General features: G+C 40.7%; 1 protein-coding gene across 1 annotated transcript in view; it reads left to right on the top strand.

The window, feature by feature from the left end:
- si:ch211-286b4.4 (uncharacterized) overlaps positions 1 to 25,233 on the top strand; it is a 108,498-nt gene extending 83,265 nt beyond the window's left edge. Inside the window, exons 76-101 of the mRNA XM_061781112.1 lie at positions 428 to 553; positions 987 to 1,166; positions 1,815 to 2,039; positions 2,960 to 3,086; positions 3,255 to 3,454; positions 3,771 to 3,983; positions 4,785 to 4,930; positions 5,012 to 5,139; positions 5,289 to 5,433; positions 8,922 to 9,054; positions 9,142 to 9,294; positions 9,379 to 9,505; positions 9,584 to 9,795; positions 10,238 to 10,400; positions 10,574 to 10,647; positions 13,937 to 14,097; positions 14,210 to 14,327; positions 14,513 to 14,691; positions 14,762 to 14,810; positions 15,919 to 16,065; positions 16,160 to 16,495; positions 17,321 to 17,418; positions 17,492 to 17,568; positions 17,651 to 17,730; positions 21,067 to 21,200; positions 24,753 to 25,233. Coding sequence (XP_061637096.1) covers positions 428 to 553; positions 987 to 1,166; positions 1,815 to 2,039; positions 2,960 to 3,086; positions 3,255 to 3,454; positions 3,771 to 3,983; positions 4,785 to 4,930; positions 5,012 to 5,139; positions 5,289 to 5,433; positions 8,922 to 9,054; positions 9,142 to 9,294; positions 9,379 to 9,505; positions 9,584 to 9,795; positions 10,238 to 10,400; positions 10,574 to 10,647; positions 13,937 to 14,097; positions 14,210 to 14,327; positions 14,513 to 14,691; positions 14,762 to 14,810; positions 15,919 to 16,065; positions 16,160 to 16,495; positions 17,321 to 17,418; positions 17,492 to 17,568; positions 17,651 to 17,730; positions 21,067 to 21,200; positions 24,753 to 24,962 — 3,941 coding nt within the window. The 3' untranslated portion in view covers positions 24,963 to 25,233. The remainder of the gene's footprint in view (positions 1 to 427; positions 554 to 986; positions 1,167 to 1,814; positions 2,040 to 2,959; positions 3,087 to 3,254; positions 3,455 to 3,770; positions 3,984 to 4,784; positions 4,931 to 5,011; positions 5,140 to 5,288; positions 5,434 to 8,921; positions 9,055 to 9,141; positions 9,295 to 9,378; positions 9,506 to 9,583; positions 9,796 to 10,237; positions 10,401 to 10,573; positions 10,648 to 13,936; positions 14,098 to 14,209; positions 14,328 to 14,512; positions 14,692 to 14,761; positions 14,811 to 15,918; positions 16,066 to 16,159; positions 16,496 to 17,320; positions 17,419 to 17,491; positions 17,569 to 17,650; positions 17,731 to 21,066; positions 21,201 to 24,752) is intronic.
- Positions 25,234 to 25,770: the final 537 nt, after the last annotated feature.

Below are 25,770 nucleotides of genomic sequence, written 5' to 3'. Positions count from 1 at the left end.
ATAGACTCAATGCATTCAGTATGCACCAGTTTTGCTTTATTTAAGATTCTTGAGTTAAGATTAGCGTTGAACCCACCCAAAGTCTGCAGATTTTACAATGCAGACATTTGAAAACAAATTAAATTAAATTACTGTCCATGTTACATTACTTCCCTAAGAGGAAATTAGTTTTGAAATTAAAACAACTTGGAAGTCCACCAGTTTCACGGAATATATATTACACTGTAGTTTTTCTTTATTTAATGATGCTTTATCTACCCCCATCCATCCTGACATTCCAACTCACTTTCAGACATTACTTTTATCTTGTCCTTCCTAATTGTCATTGTATTCTTATTATCTTCTAAGGTGACTTTGCGTGCCCCAAAATGTATTATAATTAGCTATTAAAAGTAAGTTAGAAGTAACTTTGTATTCTTAATTTTAGGCTTCTACTGCCCTGAGGGCACAGAAAAGGCTGTGATGTGTCCTGAAAACACCATCAGAAGTAACGCGGGCGGTGCCAGCGCAGAGGACTGTTTAACATGCCCACCTCAGCACTGGTGTAAACCTGGTAAATTATATATATGCTTTAAATCGGTAATACTGAAATGAAATGAAATGCATGCAGTTATTCATTTGACTTCAGCCATAAAAAAAAATAAAAATAAACGTTTTAATCCCTTTGCCTGGAAACCAATATAGCCTGCCTGCCATGCTGTTAATTGGAGTCAGTGTGCAGCAGGATATGGGACTGAAAATAATGGGAAGAAAATAATTTTTAAAAAATAATTGAAAGCCACTAGGGCACTGTTTTGGAATTATGACCAAGCCTTGGCTTGTCAAGGCAGTGCTTGCAAGTGATAAATGACATAATGAAATCAATTCTTCAACGCGGGTGCAAGGAATGTAACTAATGTGCAATCAAATAGTCTCCATTCATCCATCCATTGGAAACCATTTACTCCACTCTTTCCTAAAATTTCCAACCTTGTGCTTGTTTACAGGAGAGCCAAGTCCTCGTCTGTGCCCTGCTGGTCATTACTGTAACGGTTTGTCTGGAGGTGACAGCAATGGAAGGAGTGGGCCCAAACCTTGTCCTGTGTACTCCTATCGAGCATCTCCCGGAGCGGCCAGTAAGGGCGACTGCTATCCCTGCCCTCCCGGTTCCCTCTGCAACAGCACAGGTGCCGCACAAAGCAGCTCAATGAGCACCATTCTACTCCTTGAAATGTTAATTAAAGTGGCAGTGGACTTGTTCATAATGTTAATTAAAACAACGAATGCAAAGAAGATGTGCTGCGCTATATCTTGTAATGAAGTGTAAAATATTGCATGGAGCTAGGCCACAATATGCTTCTCTTCTTCGCAACATTACACAAAGACATTTCAAAGCAAACTGCTTTTCCAGGTTTTATTAATTTCAGTTTGTATGCACACTATTATCCTCCTGCCTGAGCCTGTGGTGGAGATAAAAGTGGAGGAGTTATATTATGATTGAAGGCACTGAATTTGAAACCACCACCAGAGGTGACACTGATGATTGAGTAGTCGATTTGTAACAGAAAAACTCTTTTATAATCTGTCTGACACTTGCTAAATTTATAAAATTGAAGCCATATTGTTACCATATCTGTGGGAGTATCATCCGATACTCCCTTTGGTTCTGTGTATTCAGAAATGAAGTCTGATGATAGAGGACACAACATGCATCAGGCTCATCTTGATAAGCGTAATGCTATAAATAAATAATATTTATCAACAGACATGTTTCTCATAAACAATGGTTAAAGGAATACTTTATATTCATCATGTAATTCATAACTTTCTTCCAGGGCTTGTAGATTATGCCAACAGTCCTTGCCCACCTGGATTCTGGTGCAGTGGGTCTGGAGCACCCATCTTCTGCCCGGGAGGCACAAAGAGGATGCTTCCTGGTGCTGCTGAACCCAGCCAATGCGAGCCTTGTGCTGGGGGGACATATTGCCCAGACCCTCAGGCTATAGGAAAGCCCAATGTGGAGGGGATCCCATGCAGGGCCTCTTATGAATGCCCCACAGGTAGGTTTATCCACACATTTGATAAGATTGCCAACTATTGTACAGCAGAACCACAAAATTATAGAATTTGTACAATTTAGAAACCCAGTTATGGGCGATGACCAAAGAACTGGAAATGCTACTTGCAATGTAGCCGTAAGCCTGCCAGCGCTATACAATGGGAAAACGTGACAGGCCGTGATTGCTGCAGAAGATATTTAAATTGTCAAAACATTTGCCACGGCAGTCACGGTCAGCCGTCGTAAAATGGGTTGAACACAACTAAACGTTTGACAGGAAGCAGTGTATTCCCCGGCATCGTAAACTCGCCTACAACTCATCTCAAGCTAAGCCATGTGTTTAATTTACCTACAATGCCCACCATGATATACTGTACCTTTTTATAACACTTAATGTTGAATGTGTGTGTTATTGAGCGAAAGCCTTGACAGAACGTGACAAACGTGAGGGACCCCATCAGAATGTGGAGGGGAAGTACTGGTATCCGTGGTATACTGTGGGCAGCAACACCATGCGTCTTTGAGGCTTCTGGACTCAGCAGCCCCATCCACCCCATGGCCCATCACGGATAACGTGATAGACTGTGACAAAACTTCGCAAGACTTGAATAGGGAGACAATGTCCAAATCCCATGGCGCACTATTTTCACTATTTTTTTTTTTAAACAAGGCTGTTATGACAGTCAATACAGTAACATAGTGTAAACGTGCCTCACTTGCATGTTTTTTTAATGTGGCGGGAGTACCCGAAGAAAACTCACGCAAGCAAAAAAACCACACACGGGCCTGAGCAGAGATTCAAACTCAGAATTGTGAGACAGCCGTGTCCATCCCAAGTCTACCATGTTGCTATTTATCTATATCTTTCTTTTAAAATCCTGCACTTGGATCATAATGATATAGTTTCTACTGACTATTCAGGTTCAGTCTCAGAGAAGTTGTGCCGAGCTGGCTCTTACTGTGGACCGCAGACTGCTGAGCCTCAAATCTGTCCTGCTGGTTATGTTTGTACAGCAGGGTCACGGTCCTACAATCTCCCTGAACAACTGTGAGTGCATTAACCTTTCAAACCCTAAAACACCCTATTTCTTGGCATAGGAAGTATTTTTAAAGGTGATACAGATAAAATGGGCTTAACGGAGTCGGACTGACTCTGCAGGGGATGTTTTTTTTTAATAAAAGTTTTACAAATAACCTTGTTGCCCTTCCTCCACAGCTGTCCATTTCCCTTTTACTGCCCAGTCAACAGCTCTTCAATGAAGTCCTGCGATGGAGGCTCAAAGCCTGTCACCACCAGTGGGCTGAGAGGATCCAAAAACTGCTGTTGCAGCGTATGTGAGGGTGGCACCTATCGACCCTACCCATCAACTGTCTTACAATGCCTGCCATGCCCTCCAGGATACTTCTGCCCGCCAGGTGTGTACAGCCCCCCCAAAACACAGTCAGTCTTTGGTATTTGTATGTGGAAAAGAAATCGATCCATTCTTCCAATTTCTATCACTTAAACTGTTGAGGGTCACGGGGGAACCTATCCCAGCTGACTTTTGGTAAGCGGTGGGGTTGGACTGCTTGCTATAATCACATACGGAAGCATATGTAAAAAATGGCTACGACTAAACCCATCTGCAGTACTCGCCCTTACTCTCCCTTGTCTAATGTGCTTTATTTCTTTTTTTTGTGTGTTTTACTTCCTGTTCAAGTCCTATACACGTCAATTGTTTTTATTATGTAGGTACAGATGACTATAAGACAAACCCTTGCCCTCAGGGGTATGTCTGTCCATCTGGATCCACACGGCCGACACCCTGCCTTCCTGGCTCCTTTGGCAACATGACCCAGGCTGAGACACTCACAGACTGTCACCCATGTCCGGCTGACACCTTCAACAACCTACATGCTCAGAGGGCCTGCTTCCCCTGTGGCAGCTCCTCCACTTCACCTCCAGGTTATATTGAATTATCCATAACTATGTTTGGTATCACTTCAGCTATTTTAAATGCTGCAAAAAAAAAAAAATCATATGTAACCTATATACAGAGAGAAGGTTATTCGGATACCTTACAACTACAGAAAGTGGCAATGTAAGAAAATACAGACTAGACCCTCCTTTGCAGCTCTCTGTGGGAATTTGTCAGTTCAGAGTGTACTGAGAGGTCCCATGAGGCAATATCCATTCAATTTAATTCGAAATGTGTTGGAACTCATTCAACCATGCTTTTTAAAGACAATGCTTTGTCAAGCTTGAACAGAAAAGAACCTTCGCAAACTGCTCCCACAAAGTCGGAAGTATAAAATCCAAAATGTCTTGTTGATTTAAATTTAAGAAGAAAACCCACTTAAGTACAGGGAGAACATAAAAAACTCAACAAAGGGAGAGATTCAAATGAGATTCAAACCCAAAAGCCTTGAACCGTGAGGCAAATGAACCGCACAAAATGTTAAAGTATATCACAAAATCTGTGTTTTACTGCACATTTTAAAAAAGTGATAATGATACACCATTGTAAAAGTAATTTTCTATTATTGTATTCTGTTCAACTTGGTCATTAGTCATTATAATTTTTTGTTAATTGACTGGAAAGAAACCAAAGGTTTCTACTGCCTTATAGTGAAGCGAGAGTCTTTTTCAAGTTATCAAATATGGCTCCTTTTCCTATAAAGCTACCTGAAATTTGTGTCCCAATACTTCTTTTTACTGTATATAATGAATTCTTCACAACTGTGTTACATTTGTGTCTCTGTCTAGGCTCATCCTCTTGTACCTGCATTGGCAAAAATCGTGCTTTTCAACGCTCAGATGGCGCATGCTTGTGCAGAACTGGCTTTATCTTTTATAACGAGCTGGACTTTAAAAGCTCTACCACTGACAGTGCGCTGGACTGCCAGCCTGAGGTCAGTAGTATGAAAGATACTGACATGAAGTTTGATTTACTATCTGGATATCATATATTCATAAGTGTGTGTGTGTTTCAGCTGTATAGGAGGTGCGCTCCAGGGCAGGTTAGGCTGGCAGCATCTAGAGAGTGTGTAACACCTTCCCTTTACTCCTGTAATATAACCTGTGGACCGCATGGAGGAACTCTGGATGTGGAGATGGGCATGTGAATATCACCTGTGCTTTTCATTTGCATTTATACCCACTCCATAGTCTGTAAAAGCATCCATAAAATGCATAAAATGTTGCAAATCAATTTTGGGACGTGACAGTCACATATGTTATTTCTTTATCTACCTAATCCTGATTCCCCAGCTGCCACTGTCAGCGATATGTGTCTGCTGAGGAGCTGTGCGACACTTCCTGCCTCTCTAAAAGGCCTCAACTCTCAGCCCATTTTTCCCCAGATGGACATCTGCTGCTCAGCGTCAAAGAAAGAGACAGCACAGTCTGGGCCAAAGTGCGATTTTAAGCTATCCCTTGCGAGCATAATACTGTAATTACCAAGGATGAAACAATTTCAATTTGTGTGTGTGCATGTGCATGCGCATGCGCGTGTGTGTAGGGAGGAGGGGGGTGGGGGGGGGTGGGGAGGGGGTTATGCAAAAAGTAATTTGAAATTGAAACCAATTTCAAGTTTTACCCAATTTAAATCTGAGCCAGATAATACCTCTTGTCGTAGCATGTAGTGGGGCTAATTTTAGATTAAATTCACTCTTGTTCAGAGTGAACATCAGAATCAGAATCATCTTTATTTGCCAAGTATGTCCAAAAACACGAGAGATGAACATGAGATAATTTTCAGCATCCATCCATTTTCTATAGCGGTTATCCTCTTTATGCTACGTTGACGCCATGTTCCCGGTGGCCACAGCAGCCGGGATTGCCCGAAATGTAGTGTGCTGTGGGATTTTGTCAATTTTTTAATCAATCATAATTAATGTTCACCCTGTTTTACTATGGCCAACTAGGCTTTTCTTCTGTACTGTGACTCCCTTAGCCAATTTAAACATTTCATACACATCCACGCAATCTGGCGTGGATGTGTATGCCTATTGTGTCCCCGCACGTTGTTTCACAACTACGCATGGGCCGATTACTGGTTTGACGCTATACCGTGGTTTTAAAAAGTCACGATTTCAAAACGCAAAAATTTTTCAGCAACGGTATGAGTTTTTTTTTTATTTTATTTGATTTTTTGCGTGGTCAAAGAAAATTCAGGGCACCGGCAGTGTGCAGTCGACATGTTATTATGAATCCAAGTTGAGTTAGCCTAGATGCAGCAGCCAATCATATCATCCAGGTGGAAGCAGCAGACAATCATACTGCAGCGGGGCATGACCTCCCTAGAACTCTAGTGGGAGTCATGATAATGCGTCCCTCTCCCATTGTTGTTGGGAGCTGTTAGTTAGGATACCACGGATTGGTAGGGGAAGGATATCACATTTATAAGAGCGCCAACCAAATAAAGGTAACGTTAATTTAAAACTGAAACTCATTCTTGAAATGAATGTTTGCAGCCAGCTAAGAGATTTAGCGTGTCTACAATTGCTGGAATAAATACTATAGACTTGCTACCAAGGCAGATAACATAGCTAACTAGCATGGCTAACATCAGCTTGTGTCCGCTCTGATGTTACTTAAAAATCTGGAGAAAAGCAGAGAAGTAGCAATTCATTTGGTGAGAAATCAATGGTTTTACTGTTGTACTACATTTTGATTTTATTTACAAAAGTTCTATTGTTTTTTTTTCTTTTTACATTTACTTATGTAGCTATGGAGCGTGTTCAATGGTAAATAAGTTGTGATTCATCTAAATATTTCAAAAGATTACATTTGAGGACATTAGGCCTAATTGCAACACCGTTATGCAGTGAAAGTGTCATATTCTTGCTCACGGTTAGTGTACCATCAGAATTTTATTCCGGCCCATGCCTACTCACGATTATCCTGTTTTGTCCATAGTGGCCGCTGGGAATACACTATATTGTAAACGTAGCATTAGGGTTGTGGGTTAACTGGAGCCTCTATCACCTCTCAAGAGGCAGGATACACCTTGAATCTGAAGGCCTATATAAACAAACAACCTTTCACGTTCATACCTAGGGAAAATTTATAGTCCTAAATGAACTTAACATGCATGAAGCCGGAGTGCTCGAAGAAAACCCAAGGAAGCACGGGGAGAACATGCAAACTCCACACAGGAAGGCCGGGAGCCCAAATCCAAACAGAACCTCAGGCAAACATGCTAACCAATCGTCCACGGTGCTGTCTACTTTTAAGCAGATTTTGCATAAAAACAAATGAACAACTACAACCTCCAAGGCCGAACAATATGACACTTGCCTGTTTAAACTTATTTGATCAACAACTCATCATCGACATCAAATATAATATCAATTGGCAAGGCATTTTCGTCCGCTTGGCCCTAATGCAAGTAGAATGTAAAGTGTCTGCACCTTTTTATGGATCCTCACCAAAAACAAATGAGTACTTGCTTGGCGTGTATGCCACCGCTCCACGAAGTTTATTGAAAATTAGTTGTGAAGTTGTGTAATTTTTGTGGTATTATGCTTTAAAAAATATAAACAATTTCTTGTGCATTTAGGCTTTGCTGAAGGAAACAGTTTTTTTTTTTTTTTCAGTTTGGCCTTGGTACTATCTGCCCTGACAAAATGTTGTATAAGTTGGTTAAGGCACACACATAAACAGAATATTCATTTGAATGTGAACAGTTTTGCGTGGCAAATATCTGCTTTCTCTGACTTCTCTTGTCATTGGTTTAAATCTCTAGATTGAATACATCTAAAGTCCCCATGAGGTAAAAAAAACAAACAATATTTATCATATGATGATAGAAAAATACTGACGCGACCTGGATGATCAGAATCAGAATCATCTTTATTTGCCAAGTATGTCCATAACACACAAGGAATTTGTCTCCGGTAGTTGGAGCCGCTCTAGTACAAGAGACAGTCAATTTACAGAACACTTTGGAGACATAAAGACATTGACAAAAAACAATTGTGCAAAAAGATGCAGAGTCCTCTAGCACTTAGAGCAGTTCGAATGACTAATATTGCAATAGTCCGGTGCAATGACCATTGTGCAAAGGGCACTGAGACTTCAAGGAGTGTATGCGGTTTAAAGTGACGAGTAGTGCGATAATCTGGGACAATGGTTGTGCAAATGTTACAGATACTCCTCAATCAGTGTGCAAATGGAGCAGATGCTACTCTGGCATGAGTGGCCAGTATATGCAAATAGTGCAGCATGGTGAGACAACGACAGTGAGTGCACGAGTAATACATAATTGGCCCCACAGAAATGTGACAACGAACTCAAGTCAAAAAATTGCCAGCTTGTTGTAATGGAATTATAGGTTAGCTGTTTAAGAAGTTGATTGCAAGAGGGAAGAAGCTGTTGGAATGTCTACTAGTTCTAGTTTGACATTCCAACAGCTTCTTGGCGTGTATGCTACCGTATGAGACTAGAATTATCAAGGTCTTGGCCTGCTTTATTCCCAAGACGCTTGAAATGATAAAAAATGTAGGTAAATAACTTCCTTTATCATAATATATTATATGCATTTTCTTTGTGTTTGATTGTGTAATAAAATAGTTCTGGTTCAGTTGGAATTAATCCTGGATTTGTGGGTTAGACTGTTTTTGTTTAAAGGTATCCAGATGATTTTTGTGACCATTCGTTCTTTGAATAGAACATTACAAACACTGCTGGCCTGTTCACAGTAAAGACATTATTTTTCCTCCAATTGGATTTTTTTGTGCCAAAGTCGACCGTGGTTTTACAATTTCCAAGACACCCACACAAGATTACATCTGGTCAGTTTTATCAGCAAAAGTTGTTTAGTTTTTCTTCGCTTCATGCTGTTGGTATTCAGTGTTGTAGTAGCTTTACTCAGTGGATAATTTCTTTTTTCCCCCCCAGACTTTGGTGGATGTTTTAGGACCAGATCCCCATGCAAAGAATATTGAGAAAATCCATTTCGTTCAGTTTGACTCTCAAGGATTGTTTGGTTGGATTCCCAAACAAAGAGAAGACATTGAAATGTTTCTCTCTGGTGACTGACTTTCTGTTGACCTTAGGTTTCTCTCAGTTCAATATTTAAAAAAAAGACAATATTTCTGACTGACTTATCTTGTCTCAGAATCAGATGATGTTGTAGCTCCCACACGGAGAAAAAGGAAAACCATAGGCTATTATGAGGAGGACTTGTCTGTCCTCCCTCGTATCCCAAACCCAGTTGCCTGTCTATCCATTGGCGACATGCTAATTTTCCACCTCACCATTAATCACACAGGTGCACAAAAAAAATCTGCTTTCATTGATTTTTTGTGTGCTTTTTGTTTGTGTTGATGCTACTAATTCATTCGGTACCTTGAAGATCGCAGCCTCAGCCACTTCCCCGTCTATGAGAAAGACCACTTGTTCAACAGCAACCCCAGCTGGGACTTTGGGGTCTTCAGACGTGTGCAGGCACTCATCAAGCAGTCAAACCTGAATAATACTTGGTAATGCCCTGCAGGAAGAACCTAATGTACAGTACTCAATATTTTAGATGGGAAACATTCCGTTTGATGTCCTGTCAGGTTTGTCCATCCCTTTTCAGAAACAGGGAAATATGTATTCATGGACAGTGCTGTCCCAGATTGGAGTCTGGTGGTAGTGGTGAGTGAGGATGGGACAGTGTGTGACCCGCGGGCCTCGGTGTTCCAGGCCATGACCCCAGCACAGCTTGTCAGGTATGGAGTCATTAACCACCACCGACTAAACCTTCTACCGGATTGGGGAGCAATTTCAGGTCAGTATCCTGCTGTCTGTGCTGCATTTTCTTGTTGAATAATACAAATTGATATCCACTCAGTGGCTACACATCTGCGTAATATATTGAAATCCAATGTAAATGCTGCTCTCAAAAGTCTGCCTTTTCAGAGATATTGAACACATGAATGAAACTTTCAGTGAGGTATTAATTTAACACTTTTTATTGTGGTTGTAGTTTGCAGCGGTGTGGAACTGCACTGCATAAAACATACCTGTTGCCCATCTCGTATGGCTAATCAGTGCAGCGTCAAATAAGTATAGACAACATTTAAGAGAAGTGAGCCTTAAAACCTTGCAGAATACATTATTATTATTTCTTCACAATGCAAACCAAGCATTTTCCTAAAAGTAGGACTTTTTGGATACCACTGATGTGTTGTGTATACTGTACTGTATGAGACAACAATAACTGTGTTCAGGTCTCTTGAGTTTGATCTTAATGGTCGTAGTGGTCGTGACCACAACAGTTGTGGTTCTCTGGCCCAGCAAAGAGAAGCTATTCTCCCAGTGGAGAACAAAGCCAAAGTGGCGCAGCCTTGGCGACTCACCTCGTCCTATGGAGTGCCCATGTAGTAGAGACAGGTACAGTATGCAATTTTTTTGAACAGAGATCATCGAGTAGAAATAGTGTGCTTGGTCCCAACTTAAAACTCCTCTCCTCTAAAACTTCTCTTTACTTCATTTAACCACTACAAAAACACTAAAGAAAGCCACTGATTCTGAAATATTATGGCTTCTGTTTGTGTCTCTGCAAGCTTTTGTGGCTCTCCAGGCAGTAGAAGTGTAGGAGAGGGAGCCGAGGCTGAGGAGCCCGCTATCTCTAAAGGCGGTAAGATAACTTTTAAATGAATGTGGGTGGAATGTGTTGTATGCTGAGTTGGTAGCTTAATGGAACTTTTAAGAAAAATGTGTGGAACATACCCTCATTCAAAGACTATTTGTGACCACCTCTGAACAATCTGAAAGATTATCTTATATATATAAAAAAAGTATAGTTTATGCTGTTAACACCTCACTAAGCTACGTTGTGATTTTCCCCCATTTTGCTAACATGCTGAACGAAAAATAATCTAGCCACACAATTTTCTGAACTTTGTTCTTCTGTTATGTCCCTTAATTTCACCTAATTTGTCGTTTTCTGATTTTTCTGCTAGCAAGATTTGAATGGAGCCTTACTTCATTATTCCCTCCCCCCTCGAGTCGTTATACAAAGTCACCCCCCCCCTTCCTAACATGGACAAGAGAGACGTATACTGCAGTTGTACAAGCGCAAGGCTCGATGCGCATTTGCCAATTTGATAGACCGGTTTGCGCCAAACTAGGCATTCCGGCTGAGGGAGGCGGTGTCCTTTGGTTGTCTGCGCTCCGCCACCTTGAGACTGTCAGTGCTCGACCACCGCGATGCATTTAAAGGGAATGAGAGGATTGCCAGTAAATGAAGTTGGCTGTAAACACACCTACAGCAGCACAGACCTCCCTCTTTTAGATGCGTTGGGGTGTTTTGGACCACGAGATTGCCAACACCGGTCTAACCCTTCCCTGGCACGTAGTTGTGCCACCCACCGCTCCAGATTTACGCAGGTCATGAAAATAGGGCCCTAAATGTTATCGGTTTGAAGTGTTTGTTTTGGAATGTACATTCACTTAAAAATCAAAAATAGGTGATACATATACCTGTGAAGCAGAAATGTTGCCAATCCTGCATCACATCTAACCCTCGCAGCTGCCTGAAGTCCCTTCGCTTTGTTTCTGTTTGCTAGTCTTATGCCCAATTGTTAGCAAACAAGGTATGGGCATCCCCCCCTCCCCCCACCCCCGGAGGTGGATATTCTGCCATAGTTTTGGCAAAGCACCTATAGCCCAAGGTAACAGGTCAGGGCGAGGCTGCGGGGGTGTGCCCGTGAGCGCATGGCAAATGACTGACACCTCGTCAGTCACGCCTTCTGTCTCTGATTGGTTGTGTTTCTTCGAGCATAGTGGTTTCTTAAAATTCAAATTAGAGGTACAAGATGGGGCCAGAGAGGCAGAAAATTATTTTTCACAGAATATTTTACTATTGTACTACTATCAGGTTATACTGACAGTTTTAACAAATGTAACAAAAATGGATTTAAAAAATGCAAACTATCCTTTTAACTATAGTGTGGCGAAAAGTGCCGGTTCAGTAACCTAGCATTGTCTACAAGTGAAAGGTTCAAGTCTCCTCACTGTGCTCTTTTCTACAATTCCAATGAAATTGGGACATTGTGTTAAACATAAATAAAAACAGAATACAATGATTTGGAAATCATGTTCAACCTATATTTAATTGAATACACTACAAGGACAATAGCAAATAATAATTAACATGGAATTTTATGGCTGCAATACACTACAAAGACAAGATATTTAATGTTCAAACTGATAAACTTTATTGTTTTTAGCAAATAATCATTAACTTAGAATTTTATGGCTGCAACACGTTCCAAAAAAGCTGGGACAGTGTCATGTTTACCACTGTGTTACATCACATTTTCTTTTAACAACATTCAATAAACGGTTGGGAACTGAGGACACTAATTGTTGAAGCTTTGTAGGTGGAATTCTTTCCCATTCTTGCTTGATGTACAGCATCAGCTATGCAACAGTGCGGGGTCTCCGTTGTCGTATTTTACGCTTTATAATGCGCCACACATTTTCAATGGGAGACAGATCTGGACTGCAGGCAGGCCAGTCTAGTACCTGTACTCTTTTACTATGAAGCCATGCTGTTGTAACACATGCAGAATGTGGTTTGGCATTGTCTTGCTGAAATAAGCAGGGGCGTCCATGAAAAAGTCGTTGCTTGGATGGCAGGATGTTTCTCCAAACCCTGTATGTACCTTTCAGCATTAATGGTGCCTTTACAGATGTGTAAGTTACCCATGCCATTGGCACTAACACAGCCCCATACCATCACAGATGCTGGCTTTTGAACTTTGTGTCCATAACAGTCCAGATGGTTCTTTTCCTCTTTGGCACGGAGGACACGACGTCCACAATTTCCCAAAACAATTTGAAATGTGGACTCGTTGGACGACAGAACACTTTTCCACTTTGCATCAGTCCATCTTAGATGAGCTCGGGCCCAGAGAAGCCGGCGGCGTTTGGTGTTGATAAATGGCTTTTGCTTTGCATAGTACAGTTTCAAGTTGCACTTACGGATGTAGCGCCAAACTGCATTTACTGACATTGGTTTTCTGAAGTGTTCCTGAGCCCATGTGGTGATATCCTTTACACATTGATGTCGGTTTTGATGCAGTGCCGCCTGAGGGATCGAAGCTCATGGGCATTCAATGTTGGTTTTCGGCCTTGCCGCTTACATGCAGTGATTTCTCCAGATTCTCTGAACCTTTTGATGATATTATGGACCGTAGATGATGAAATCCCTAAATTCCTTGCAATTGTACGTTGAGGAACATTGTCCTTAAACTGTTATTTTCTAACGCACTTGTTCACAAAGAGGTGAACCTCACCCCATCTTTGCTTGTGAATGACTGAGCAATTCAGGGAAGCTCCTTTTATACCCAATCATGGCACCCACCTGTTCCCAGTTAGCCTGTTCACCTGTGGGATGTTCCAAACAGGTGTTTGATGAGCATTTCTCAACTTTCTCAGTCTTTTTTGCCACCTGTCCCAGCTTTTTTTGGAACGTGTTGCAGCCATAAAATTCTAAGTTAATGATTATTTGCTAAAATAATAAAGTTTATCAGTTTGAACATTAAATATATTGTCTTTGTAGTGTATTCAATTAAATGTAGGTTGAACATGATTCGCAAATCATGGTATTCTGTTTTTATTTATGTTTAACACAACGTCCCAACTTCATTGTAACTGGGATTGTATTATTCATCCAGCTTGATAGCACACTTTAGTGTCCACTGGCTGCATTCAAAGTCCATAGAGCGTGACCAGGCAGCATTTAAGAGCTTTCCCCTATTTGATTGATGATAAAGAACATAATGGCCGCTATCACATTGGCCTGTGGTAGTTATCATTCATTACATGCACCGTCTTGTGCTGTCTTACTTCTGAGTTATTATGGAGACATACTGTAGTTAAGGTGACTTTTAGTAGCGACATGCACTGTTCCTGTGTAGGAATTGCGTTGGCGTGCTGTTATTTAGAGGAATTCAATGTGAAGACGTTGTATGACAAACTGGAAGATCAGAACCTGCATGTGGCCTCGCAGCTGGCGCGACATCGCAAAGACACACAGGAGTTTTATCGGAACATTAGCCAACAGGTTGATGGCCTCCAGGTGAGACTATATCATATGTCTTGAAAAACACTGTTGTTCTTTGTTTACATTGCTTACATTTACAGTAGACTGTATGGTCTTCGCAAATTACAAATGATATATTTTTTTTTAGAATGTCTTTGAAAACATGGATGGTAAAAAGCTGAATCTGCTAAAACAACAGCTAGCATCCCAGAATGCTATGAGGGATAAACTATACAACAGCACTGTTAAAAAGATTAAAGATGAAGGTAAAAAATGAACAGTACTCTTATTTTACCTGTACTCATGAAAAAGTCATGATTTTTTGGTATTCATTCTCTCTTATTTGTTCTTTTTTTCCACAATGTTCAATTTACTAAACAAAAAACACACACACACACACACACAAAAAACTTGTCTGGAATCCCATTTCAATCCATTACCCATTACCTAGCTGAAGAATCCCCAGCATTACTAGAAGCTGTTCTCAGATCTGTGGAGGCACTCCTATGTAAGATGAACCAAGTGACTTGGCAGACTCAGGATCAGCATTCTGTCTCAGACGTCCATACCCAGCCTCCTGATGCCAAGGAACGTGAACTACAAGCTCAGACCAGTAACAACGTCACACTGGTACAATATGCCTTAGTTCAGTCTGTGCCATATAATAAAAGTAATAATAATTTCAAATGTTCATTTCTAGGATGCATCTATGGATTTGACCCAAACAGAAGTGCTTGGCCATGATGCAAGTAAGGAACAAACCTTCACAGTACTATTGTTTTTTAGTTGCTTATTTTATTCATTCATTCATTCATCTTCCGTTCCGCTTATCCTCACTAGGGTCGTGGGCATGCTAGAGCCTATATTAATGATTAAAATGTGTCAATTATGTCGCTCAAAAGCCATTTTCATAATAATTTTGTGAGAAAGGTAATCAGTTGCAATGTGCAGAAAACTGCAGTGGAACCTCAACCATCCTAAAGACTGTACCGTTTGGAAAGAAAGCATAATGTTTAGGACGTACATGCCTCTTAAATCACACAAAGCTGGAGGTCGATTGTGTCTTTGCTGTTTCTTCATTTTGTGTGTGTGCGTGTGCGTGCCTGTGTGTGTGTGTGTGTGTGTGTATGATGCCATCACATTGTAAATACTATAGACTTAGATGAGTGGTTCATTTCTTGTTTAATTGTTTTGAAATCTAAATAAATGAGATCATTGTCTTTGACAGAGGTTACATTGCAATTTTTGCTGAAAAAAAATTCACAAAAATATCTAATATGCCCAATTATACCCCTTACACACCAATTCAAATCTTATAAATATGGAAAAGATATCGTGGCAAAACTCAAGATCCCAGGTATTTCTTCTCATTTAGTGGAATTGTGTTCTGGTCGGATTTGTTTAGTGGTTTACTGTGTTTTTGATCAAATTTCATGCTTAACCTGTAAGATCCATCCATCCATTTTCTGAGCCGCTTCTCCTCACTAGGGTCGCGGGCGTGCTGGAGCCTATCCCAGCTGTCATCGGGCAGGAGGCGGGGTACACCCTGAACTGGTTACCAACCAATCGCAGGGCACATAGCAACAAACAACCATTCGCACTCACAGTCATGCCTACGGGCAATTTAGAGTCTCCAATTAATGCATGTTTTTGGGATGTGGGAGGGAACCGGAGTACCCGGAGAAAACCCACGCAGCCACGGGGAGAACATGCAAACTCCACACAGGCGGGGCCGGGGATTGAACCCGGGTCCTCAGAACTGTGAGGCTGACGCTCTAACCAGTCGTCCACCGTGCCGCAACCTGTAAGATGTTCAACTGAATTATTACAGAATACATTTTTGTTTCTTTCTCTTAGTCCATTCAGGGAGCACTGCTCCTTGTCTAAGTGATGTGGATTTATCCAAGCTAGTCAGCATATCTCCTTTGTATAAAACTTTGCAAGAGATCCACCAATCCCTACAGAGTCTTCCGCCAGCTAATCGCAGTCCGCCTTTTCCCAATGGTAAACAAACACTAAAAACAACCCACTGGTAAAAGCAACAACAACAAAAAACAACCAACCAGTTCACAAACTATTTTTTCTTGTGTTCTCACAGTGATATGTAATTCAGCCCAAGAGAACCCGAAAATACAACTCATTCCAACCGCGCTGGAGAGCCTCTCACCTCAGCACTCCGCTGTTTTTTTATTTGGTTGTCGGGTGATGGAACTGCTTGAAAAATGCCCCGTGTTCCCCTCCTCTGTGCTCCTCACGCTGGCCAAGTTTGTCCCACCTTTGCCACCGTGCTCTGATAACAGCCTGCTGGCACATTTCTGGGGGGACTTTTATTTTGACCCCAGCCATCAAGTTCTTTATCTGTCCGAGGCTAAGCTCGAGCATGTGGGAAATTTTATCGCCACCATTCTTCAATCAATGGCTCACATAGCATCAGGTGATCGTAAAGATAACACTATGCTGTCTAAAAACTCTGTCTCTAAAACTCAGCCATCTTTAGAAGCAGAACCACTGAGAACTAGAGTGGGCTAACACAATTTTTGTTGTTTCAGTGTAGAAATGTATTGAAAAAAATTCATTTATTTCAGATAAATACTGGTCTACTTCAAAATTTTGTTCCAATTTATATAGAGAGCATTTTTTTGTTCCATGCAGCACTTTTCCTGATTTGTCAGTGCTACACTGGACCAACTCCCATTTCCGAGATAGCCACGCCTCTGAAACTAGGTGAAAACTTCCCATAAAGTGAGGTTCAGCGATTGGTTGAAAACTCTGAAAATAAAGTAACGGTTTATCTTAGGTGCCAGTGCATCAGGCGAAAGTTATTTACCATCTTTAATGAAATACTGAGCGATTTGACAGACGCTGGGACTAATATTCCACTCCACATTTTTTTCCTAATCACATTTTGTTTCTTTTTTGTTTCATTTTTATGTAGCCTAGATGATATTAAATGGTGTTCAACCATGACAGCACATCAATTGTGCATTGATAAATTCGCAAAACAATGTGACCCAATATGATCCAAGTCCAAAATCATTACATTTGTCAAAATACCATAATCTGAGAAAAACCACCATTTCTGTAAAAGCAAGTATCCAGTAAACTTTGCCATATACTGTAAATCACCAAGATAAAAATCCCCCAGATTTTATTCCGGCGATGTAACTTTAAATCACTCTCCTGCAAAACGACAAAAATTGACTTAACCCACTCGAGTTCTCAGTGACTCAATTTCTTATGCAGTATGTTTTTAATCCAGGATACAATGCCCAAAGCTTCATGCAGGCTCTTCATGATGCTATCTCAGCTCTGAGTCTACTACTGTTCAGAATGTCTTTCAAACAGAGCACAGCAGAGGTGTGTATGTGGCGTTTCAATGTCATAGCTGATGTTCATACAGTTTTATTTGATTGAATTGCTCTGGACGCAGGGTGCACTGAGAGAGGAATTTATCAGCATCAGAGTTCCCAAAGGAGTGCACTTCGCTGAGCATCTATTAGATGCAAGGTCAGCGCAAAAACACAAAAGTAAGAGTAGAGTCTCATTTCTACATGGTAACACCGTAGCACAATGAGTTTTTCCCTTTCAGATTGGAGAAATACAAGCATTCCATGTTAGAGCAACTCTTTGAAAATCTCACACCAAGTACAGCTGAGGAGACAGAGACTGGTAAGAGCCTCCTCACAAAAGCAATTGGAATGCTCAAAATGGGAAAAATCTATCTGTTCAGAAATGCTGGTTAACTGCTCGTTTGTTAGAATTGATCATAAGTAATAGAATTTCAAATCATCAGTTCAAACTGTGGCCATCATAGAACATTTATGAAACAAAGTAGACATTTGTACGCCTATTTAACTGCCGTGTAAAAATATTCAGGGATTTTAATTTTCATAACAACACACATTTACACGATATGGCACAAAATTTTATACCCAAGGTCCCAGATTAGCCCAATAAATAAATTTGTGAAATATAAAGAAAATACAATAAAATAATAAAGAAAATACAATAAAGATAAAGACAAGATAAAAGGAGAAAAATATTTATTTGCAGTTGTGAATGTGTTCAAAGGTGCAAATGCAGCAAGGATTTGCATGCAATGAGAATACACATTCCAATATTTTGAATTTTACAACCTCAAGGCTATACTGTAGCGTTTTTGTCCATTTTACTCTAACGACTGTATATTGAGTCTCGGTCTTTTGATGTTACATTTAAGCTCTTATTCTTATTTAAGTCATTTAATAGTTTAGGCCAGTGGTTCTCAAAATTTTCACACCAAGTACCACCTCAAAAAAATAAAGGCTTTAGCTCTCTAAGTACCACCATAATGAGCAACATTAAAATATGAAACCAAAGCAGTAAGTGGTTTTTTTTTGTTTTCCTAAAATGTATATTTAATATTATTGTAAGCCGCCGTACCATTATGCACAACTGTAACATTAAATGGTGCACTTAAATATAGGAAAATGAAACAATTGTACTTAAATAATGGTTCAATAAGAATTATTGCACAACAGTTCAACAAAATATAACAATTATACCTACATAGATGTTTAAAAACAAACTTTTCTTAAAGATTGAAAAGTATCGTACTTAAACATCAAATTCAACTGAGCTGTAACATACATGTACCACAATGGGGATCACTGGTTTCAGGCAAAAAGTGATTATTGTTGTATATTATATATTTGCTGACACAGGCTCACTTGTCCCCTTCATCTTTGTAAAACAGAATATATCATCATGACGATAACGAATGAACTGCAGCAATTAGGAGTTTCAAACAGGATGTTGATTTAGCAAAACTGTTTTCATCAGCACGAAATTGTCCTGCTGTTATTAGTCAAACAAACCAAGCGTCTCCTACTCCGCCTCCGCGCCTCGAGGCTTCTACAAGGCTCACAGCAGGCAGCGGCGTCAACTTTTCAGCTGCTTTAGTTTTAAATGGATACCTTAATTGTACCCGCCGGGAAATTGGTTTGCAGTGCAATCACAGGGCTATTTATGACAACATCCCCATCCTCCACGTGACACATGCACATAAAGTCCGTGATAAACATATAAAATACTTCATATTAACATCAGCTGCAATTAGTTGGTTCTGTATTGGAGTACGGGGGCCATTTCCCGTGAAACCAACGTGCATTTGCTCTGGATTGTGAAACAAAGTACAACTGATGAAAAGTTATACAAAACAGCCCTAACAAGCGTGGTACAAAAGAAAAACAACCAATTAATTAATGAAACTGCAGTGCAATATGGCGGAGGTATTTTCAAGAACAAAGAATATGCATTGGATTTGTGGCGCACACTCATGCAATTGTTGAAGCCTTTTTTTCATAACAGTGAGATGCCATTCATTGTCATCATAAAAACCTTTTAAAGGGCATCATAATACTTAAAAATGTATTAACTCTTAAGAGGTTACTCCCCCCTTGCTTGCTGGTTGACAGTTAGAAATCGAGACATGCCGTGTCCATTTTGACTACTTTAAGTTACCAAATATGGTATGTCATTCATTTTCATTATGAAATGATAAATGAATCCTTTCAACGACACTGAATCAAATACCCGGAAATAAAAATGTCAACCCCAAAAGTATTATCTAGACATCTGTGTTTTTTTATCGCACTTAGACTCATTGGGTTGCAGTTGAGCTGGAGTCTATGGCAGCTAAGCAAAATCGAAAACTGGTTCAATTCAATTCTTAGGTATCGTTTGTTTGTTTGCCTGACGATTCCGTTTATGGATTATTTAAAAAAAACAAAAAAAGAACCAGAGCCATGACTGTGGCTCAGCCACTGGCGAGGCTACTTAAAGTGCCTCGTTCTCAGGTGTGATTTGACCGACGCATCAGAGGGGCAAGCAGGGCACGAGAGGAAGAGATGGAAAAAAGAAAGAAGCAGCGGTTTGACCGGGTCTCGGTCGCTGGTGAGGCCTCTTAAAGCCCCTTTTTCTCTGCCATGATTAGACTCACTTGTCAGCGAGAGTCTTGCCACATAGTCCACTTCTACGGACAATTTCGTGTCTTCAGTTAACCTTAGATGCATCTTTTTGGAAATCAAAGTGCCCGGAGAAAATCAACACAAGTTCATTAACATGCTCTACACAGGAAGGCCTGAGCTTGTTCTCCCTGTGCTTGTATGGGTTTTCTCTGGGTACTTCAGCTTTCTCCCAAATTCTTAAGATATACATGTTCGTTTCATTGAAGACTCTACATTGTCCATGGGTGTAAATGTGAGTATGAAAGTTTGCTTGGCTATATGCTACTGGCTGGCGATCAGTCTAGGAGTATCCGGCTTCTCACCCCAAGTCAGCTGGGATAGGCTCCAGCTCACCTGCAACCCTAACGAAGAGACTTGGTATAAAATATGGAAGGCTGGATGGGTTTAATATATAATATATCACATGGCCATATTCTGTAATCATTACATAATATGCTCGAAGCCTTTTGTCTTGCCATAGTTCTTGAACAAGAACTCGATTCTTTTAGCCTTGAGCGTTTAAATGGATTTGGTTATTCATCTTTGTAAAACCAGGAAAGCCCCTGCATTGAATAATGACAATTGACCCATTCAAACAAATCAACGCATCGATTTGTAAGTGTAAATAGAGGTGTGATCCTATCGGATTTTCGGGGGAGGAAATTCCAGTGGGGTCATTGGTCACTGCTTGCATGAGCTAAGAGTTGTGGTTCCAGAAGAATGGTTCAATATCCGACACGGCTGACGTAGGGTTCAGGACATCGTGACACCATGCCAGGGGGATTATTCTCTGTCCAATTTTTTTTCTCTAGATATGCAGTGATCATATTTCATCATGGTTAAATGTGTTGTATCGCTCATGAACAGAGATTCTGTCAAATGTTGACCATCAAGCAATCTTAAGACTTCTCAATTGCCTTTTTGCATCTATTGTTCAAGCTTTACCAGCATATGGAACTCCAGTGGAGGTATGTGTATTACTAATAAAGTTATCTTCCTTCTCTAAACCCATTTAAAGTAGCTCTTTTCAAGGTGTCCTGCGTAGAAGAGGAGATAGACCGCATGAACGAGGCCTTCTTGGAGCTTAGTATGCAGCTGCAGAAGAGAGCTCATGTGAGTGTGTTGGAACAGGAGGGAGACGACCAGTCTGTGGTAAGGAGCTGGATAATTACATGTTGCGCATACATTTACTCTACATAAGCGTGTCTTAAAAATCCCAGCCCCGCCTGTGTGGAGTTTGCATGTTCTCCCCGTGCCTGCGTGGGTTCTCTGCGGGTACTCCGGTTTCCTCCCACATCCCAAAAACATGCAGGGTATGTTAATTGAATACTCTAAATTGCCCGTAGGTGTGAATGTGAGTGCGAATAGTTGTTTTTTTATATGTGCCCTGCGTTTGGCTGGCGACCAGTTCAGGGTGTACCCCGCCTCTCGCCCGAAGATAGCTGGGATAGGCTCCAGCACGCCCGCAAGTCTAGTAAGGATAAGCGGAATGGAAGATGAATGAATGAATACAGCGAATCTCTGTCTATTTGCAGTTCACTATTCACAAATTCATATATTCGCGTGTGGAACCTGTCCTCCGCTATTTGCTGTAAAACTCCCCTATTCATGGTTCCTGGTGTATTTCGGTGCTCTTTTTATTCCCACAAGGTAGCACCAAAAGCTAATAAGAAAGTCGTAATTGGTATCAAAGGAATAGTTTTTTTTTAAATGAAATGTTTTGTAAGTTATTTACTTTTAAGTATAAAATAAATACATAATTGAATTTAAAGATATACGTTTGAAATGATATTAAAGTGCCTTGGATCATAGTTTTATGGTATGTCCATGATTTGAACTATTTGTGTAGACAATTATAAACATTTTTGTTTTTGGCTATTCAAGGGAGGGCTGTCCATGGTGAATAGCGGGGGTTTACTATAATAGAAAGGACTAATAGCGTCATCTCGTGGGGTGCTGCCTTGATGTCCCCAGGTCTCCACTGGCAGTTTGTCACTGTGCATACTGTGTGCACTAACTAGACATTGTGTATCACTAGTATCACTTGACCCTTCATTACGTACAATTGCACAATATAATAAGATCTAATACAAGAGTGATAAAAAAAAAATTTGCCATTACAAAAATAGCTAAAGCTATAAACTTGTCCTCACACCCTCTTTTTCATGGTGAATCCTCAAAATGATGATCAAACTTTGATGCCATACATTAGACATGTAGGCAAAAAAAGCTATGCAATTCCATGCTGCCCATCTGTACCGATTGGGGCTTGTTTGGGCAAATTCCCTTGAAGGAATTCGTCAAAGTTTCCCAGTCAGCATACGTGGTACCGATGTTGGCCCATCATCAAAAGCTCCATGGCCCTGGTGTTGCAGGGAAAGCATTTGCTCAGTGGAAATATGTCACTCAGCCGTTGGCATTAAATTGACAATTACCATCACATGACGGCTGAACGATTAAAGCTGGAGCACCAGCCAGGGTAGTCTCTTCACATGGCTTTAATTATGTGACCATTATTCATTTATGTAGGACCTTTTCGATTGTCCTAAAACGTCTGGTGTTTGACCCATTCACCGCGCAGTTTAGCATACAGTTGGCACATCGCTCTGCCTCTCGTTGTGGTCCATTCACTCCATCAGCTCAGTGCAATACTTTGAGGAGTTGATGAATGAGGAAAATCAGAGAGATAGAAGAGGGAAGTGTGGTGGACCAGGAAGTAACAATGATTAGTAAGGGGGAAGTTAGATAGGCACTAAAGTGGATGAAAAACAGAAAGGCATTTAGTCCTGATGACATTCCTGTGGAGGTATGGAAGCATCTAGGAGAGGTGGCTGTGGAGTTTTTGACCAGCTTGTTCAACAGAATTCTAGCGGGTGAGAAGATGCCTGAGGAATGGAGGAAAAGTGTGCTGGTGCCCATTTTTAAGAACAAGGGTGATGTACATATCTGTAGGAACTGTAGAGGAATAAAGTTGATGAGCCATACAATGAAGTTATGGGAAAGAGTAGTGGAGGCTAGACTCAGGACAGAAGTGAGTATTTGCGAGCAACAGTATGGTTTCATGCCTAGAAAGAGTACCACAGATGCATTATTTGCCTTGAGGATGTTGATGGAACAGTACAGAGAAGGTCAGAAGGAGCTATATTGTGTCTTTGTAGATCTAGAGAAAGCCTGTGACAGAGTACCCAGAGAGGAACTGTGATACTGGATGCGAGAGTGAGTATATTGGTAGAAGGGTGATGAGGATGGAGCTGCCAGGCAAGAGAGCTAGAGGAAAGCCAAGGAGAAGGTTGATAGATGTAGTGAGGGAAGACATGAGGGCAGCTGGTGTTAGAGAGGAGGATGCAGGAGATAGGCTTACTTGGAAAAGGATGACACGCTGTGGCAACCCCTAACGGGACAAGCCGAAAGGAAAAGAAGAAGAGCGATTACCTGAAGTCAAATGGACTTTTTGACACATTACAATCAGGTTTCCAAACTCCTCACAGTACAGAATCAGCTCTTTTCAAAGTGATAAATGATATAAGGTTGAACCCTGACTCGGGAAAGGTGTCAGTTCTTGTCTTGTTGGTTCTCAGTGTGGGGTTTGATACAGTAGGTCATTACGTATTGCTGAACAGGGAAACGTGGGTAGGACTAAATGAAACAATCCTTAAATGGTTCAGATTCTACCTGAAGGAAAGAAGATATTTCGTAACCAATTGGAAGTTTTCAATCTCATCGAATGGCAATGACATATGGGGTCCCTCAAGGGTCATTTCTTGGACCCCTTCTGTTCAGCTTGTATATGCTACCCTTGGGTCAAAATTTTCAGAACCTTAATGTTGACTATAATAGTTATGCAGATGACACACAGTTATATCTAGCAGTGTCTCTAGATGTCCACAGTTCAATTGAAGTGATGTTCCACTGTCTAAATTAAATAAATGACTGGATGAACCAAAACTTCTTACCTGAAAAATACTGGTGACGAATGGCATACTGGTGTTGTAATTAATATAGCTGTGCACAATTGTGCAGCATGCTGCGTTCTATGACCAGTACGTTCCCGCCCACACAACACAGAATTGGCCAGCCGAGTTGACGCAAAACAGACCTTGCTGGGATGTTTAATAAAGCTGGGAAATACACGCTTTTTCGGACGATGCCTGTCAGACGTATAGCAACTGCCGGCCGATGTGCCTTTCTCAGGCCAAAATCAGTGCTACCTATGTTTGCTGACTGGCTACGAGCCCTGGGACCAGCCCGAAATAGTTGGTTCAAACCAAATTGGTTGGGATCCTGTTCATTTTCGGGTATGGGTCATTGAGATTTTTTTGCACTTCCTATTATGATAGATGTGTCCACCCCATTTCGTGTCAATGGGGCGCTATTAATGCTCAGTTTTGAAAACTAACAATATTTAACAATATGTTTGTTATTGTTTGTTTAATATTGTAGTCGTAGAGAACTGCACTGCTTCATATTGAGAGTTGTTTCTACTTGTATTACCATATTTAGCCTTTTTAAATTTGTTAAAGCCTTTGATGCGGCTCTTGTATTGAATCTCACCGGACTGTGCACATATACCTAATGTTGCGGCTCGCGAGTGTTTGTTTGACACATTCGTCTTTCATTGTTATACTCTGATTGAATCATGCACTAAGAAAAATAAATAAATAAATAACATCATCAATAACACACTATGTGGTGTGTCTGTGTCAGAGGGCAGTGGCGCCAAGCCTGAGTCGTAATGGAACAATTCTGCTGGAAATGAAGAGACGTTATGTAGCTCAGCGCCTCAGTGAGCTCCAAATCACATTGGAACGCATCGGGCAGCGGCAAGGCAGCAGGTCCGGTGCCGGGATGCACATGTGCAGCAGCACTGCTCAGCAGGAGCTGGCGGAGAGCTGTGCTGGCACGGACCATTTGTGATTCCTCCTGCGGTATTCCAGCCGGCCGCACTCGAGGCCAGCAACCAGCGGAGACACAGGTCTTGATAAGAGTGACCTTGAGAGTCATATTTCTGCACAACAAATTAAGTAACACTCTCCAAAGTTCAAATTTAGACACGCTACTGGACAAACAGATTCCACACATGCTGCATCATAGAAATGAAAGTTGAAAATACACACAACACGAAGACGTGATGGCCTTGTGATCCCAAATCTAATAATGGATGCATACTGACACAATACTGTTTTTTTACTAGTCTTTCCTCCACTCCCCGGCTTCAATATTAGTTACACCTGCTCATTCAAATGTGCACACAAGACCAAAATAAAATTGCATAAATAATAAATGAAGCATGACGCCCTAGTGTTTAGCTCGACAATAACGTTTTAATATAACCAGAACAGTCATGTAATTTCAGGGGAATAAATTTGTACTGTTGTGAGAGAAAATGTTTACAGACTTGTTTTAGAGTAAAGTTCTCATATTAGAAAGTTAAATCATCAGTGAGAGCAAAAGAATCCATGAGATAACATTTAGAAACAACGTTTTTTAAAGAGAATAATGTTGTATATTTCAAGGAAAAAGGTTGTTTTAGGAGAATACATTTGTGATTTGTAATTTGTTAAATCCTAATATTTTCAGAAGAACTTTAAATTTCGAGAACAAAATTGTGATACAAGGGGAAAAAAGAAATTTTTTAGGAGGACAAAAAATTTAAAAGATTAAAGTTCTAATATTACAAGGTAGAAAATTTATTTTAGGAGAATAAAGTTGTAATAATAAAGAA

Source organism: Phyllopteryx taeniolatus, chromosome 8 (assembly GCF_024500385.1).
Source record: "Phyllopteryx taeniolatus isolate TA_2022b chromosome 8, UOR_Ptae_1.2, whole genome shotgun sequence".
NCBI lineage: Eukaryota > Metazoa > Chordata > Actinopteri > Syngnathiformes > Syngnathidae > Phyllopteryx > Phyllopteryx taeniolatus.
The sequence above is the reverse complement of the archived record's forward strand: the minus strand, read 5'-3'. Positions and strand labels throughout refer to the sequence as shown.